The sequence below is a fragment of the Myzus persicae genome, unplaced genomic scaffold (assembly GCF_001856785.1).
Source record: "Myzus persicae strain clone G006 unplaced genomic scaffold, MPER_G0061.0, whole genome shotgun sequence".
Lineage (NCBI taxonomy): Eukaryota > Metazoa > Arthropoda > Insecta > Hemiptera > Aphididae > Myzus > Myzus persicae.
In genome coordinates this window covers 38360-40580 of record NW_019104159.1, presented here as the reverse complement: position 1 = coordinate 40580, position 2221 = coordinate 38360, and the positions used below count along the sequence as shown (strand labels likewise).

Here is a 2221-nt window from a genome sequence, read left to right as displayed (position 1 = left end):
CTTTGATTTATTTATTATATTATATTTTATACATTTGTGTTGCTGTGATTTTTTATATTTGTGTCATTATTATTGTGTATTATACAGCAACAGCAACTCTTTACCAAAAACCGTGTTACCATTTTATTTTTATTGTTTTATTGTATACACACCCACATATATACACATTTACACACCCACCACACACTAGCATTCGATAGTTTTGCTCGGCGAACCCGTCCACTTCGATCGAATTGCTATTACATGTATACACACATACACAGGTCGGTCGGTGTGTGAGTGAGCGTACGAAGTATCTGGTGACCGGGCACCACGGACTATTTTTGTACGTTCCCGGCCCAATCATTTGGTGACCTCGACGTGATTTATAATATTATTTTCTTAGATTACGGATATTGTTATATTAATTCATTTTAGAATTAATTATTTCTTATTATCTTCCGTCGTATTGATATTATTGCTTACATTTTCATTTTGTGATTAATATCTGTCTACGTCAGTTGATAATAGTCCGATTGAGAATTTAAAATTAAGCTAATATTGCCATCTTCGTTATTGTTATTTAATTATAATATTTAATTAATTTGTATTGCAATTGAAATTTCAACTTTTCACTTTCATTCCTTTTTGTCTATAATCAATTTTGCCTCGTTGTATCGGACAAATTCGACCTTGATTTGTGATCCTTGATTTGTGCCAATATTTCTTGTAAGGACTAAACGATGTACAGCGAAGAGGAATTAAAATTGTTAGCAGAGCTAAGAAGGAAACGAGGTGTTGTCAAAGCAGCCCTCACACGTGCCCAAACCTTTGTTTCAAATTTCGTTATCGGTGAGCAAGCAGTCTCATTACTCGAGTTCAGGCAGGAGGAGCTGCCACAAATAAACAGGAAGTTTGATGACATTCAGTCCCAGATCGAGTTGATTGCTATTGAAGATACTGTAGAAGCTGAAACGGAGAGGAATAATTTTGAAGAACTTTATTTTATGATAAGATCACAGATGCAAGAAATTATCAAGGCAGATAAGGCATCAAACACTTCTGTTCACAATGCTTCGCACATATCCAGCAGTTCAGGACATCGGAATCAGCTGCCACCAATACCACTGCCATCGTTCGATGGCAACATACAAGAATGGTCTTCATTCTTCGATATTTTCCGTGCTATAGTACATGAAGGAAATGAATATTCAGATGCTCAGAAGTTTTATTATTTGCGTTCGTGTTTACAAGGGCAAGCATTAGACTTGGTGCGTTCTATTCCTATCAACGACGGCAACTATTCAGTAGTTGTTGAAAGGCTCAAGCAACGATACGACAACCCTAGTCTTGTAATTCAGTCGCACATACGATCGCTTCTTGAATGTCCAAGGATCGAAGAACCATCAGCATCAGCGCTGCAAGAACTTTATTCACATGTAAGCACTCATGTTGCTGCACTGAGCGCGCTTGACCAACCAATCGAACACTGGGATGCGTGGTTAATCACTATAGTTACAGGACGTCTTGACAGAAGCACCGGGCACGGATGGCAACTACATCTGAGAAACACTAATTTACCCAAGTACTCGGACCTCGAATCGTTTCTGGCTAGCCGGTGTGTGGCGTTAGAAGGTTCAGAGGCAGTAGGTTTAAATCAAAAGGGATCTAAGGTTATTCAAAATAATTCGGGCACAAGGTATCCAAAACAAAATCAATTGAAGGAAGCTCAACTCACCCAATCAGCTAGTAGTAAGAAGTTCGGAGCTCACTCAAGAGGTGCTCTTTTAGCAGCATCCGAAGTAAAAGAAAAATGCGCATACTGCACAAGCATGCATAGGTTGTATACATGTAGCAGTTTTAAGAACCTTTCAGTCGGAGATCGAATTAACTTTGTACGTGAAACTAAGCTATGTTTCAACTGTCTTCATCCAGCACATGTAGCTGACAAATGCAGATCAAAATATAATTGCTTTGTCTGCAAAGGGAAGCACAATACTTTACTTCATTACGAAAGAAAAAGGGAACCTTCGAAATCTGTGAGTGACGAGGACACGCCTGAAGAAGGTGTAGCTTCGTCTTCAAACCAAACTGGCTCAAAAAGGGTATTACTAGTTCATCAAGGACATGGACACGTATTTTTGTCAACTGCAGTAGTTATAGTAAGGGACCATCAAGGTGTGCGTAGGAAATGCCATGCCATACTAGATAGTGGCTCGCAGGTTAACTTCATATCCAAGGG

At 38.9% G+C, this 2221-nt stretch overlaps 1 protein-coding gene across 1 annotated transcript in view; it reads left to right on the top strand.

The window, feature by feature from the left end:
- Nucleotides 1-722: 722 nt before the first annotated feature.
- The window catches only part of LOC111039469, a 1863-nt gene continuing 364 nt past the window's right edge, over nt 723-2221 (top strand). Inside the window, exon 1 of the mRNA XM_022323010.1 lies at nt 723-2201. Within this exon, the coding sequence (XP_022178702.1) occupies nt 723-2201 (1479 nt within the window). The remainder of the gene's footprint in view (nt 2202-2221) is intronic.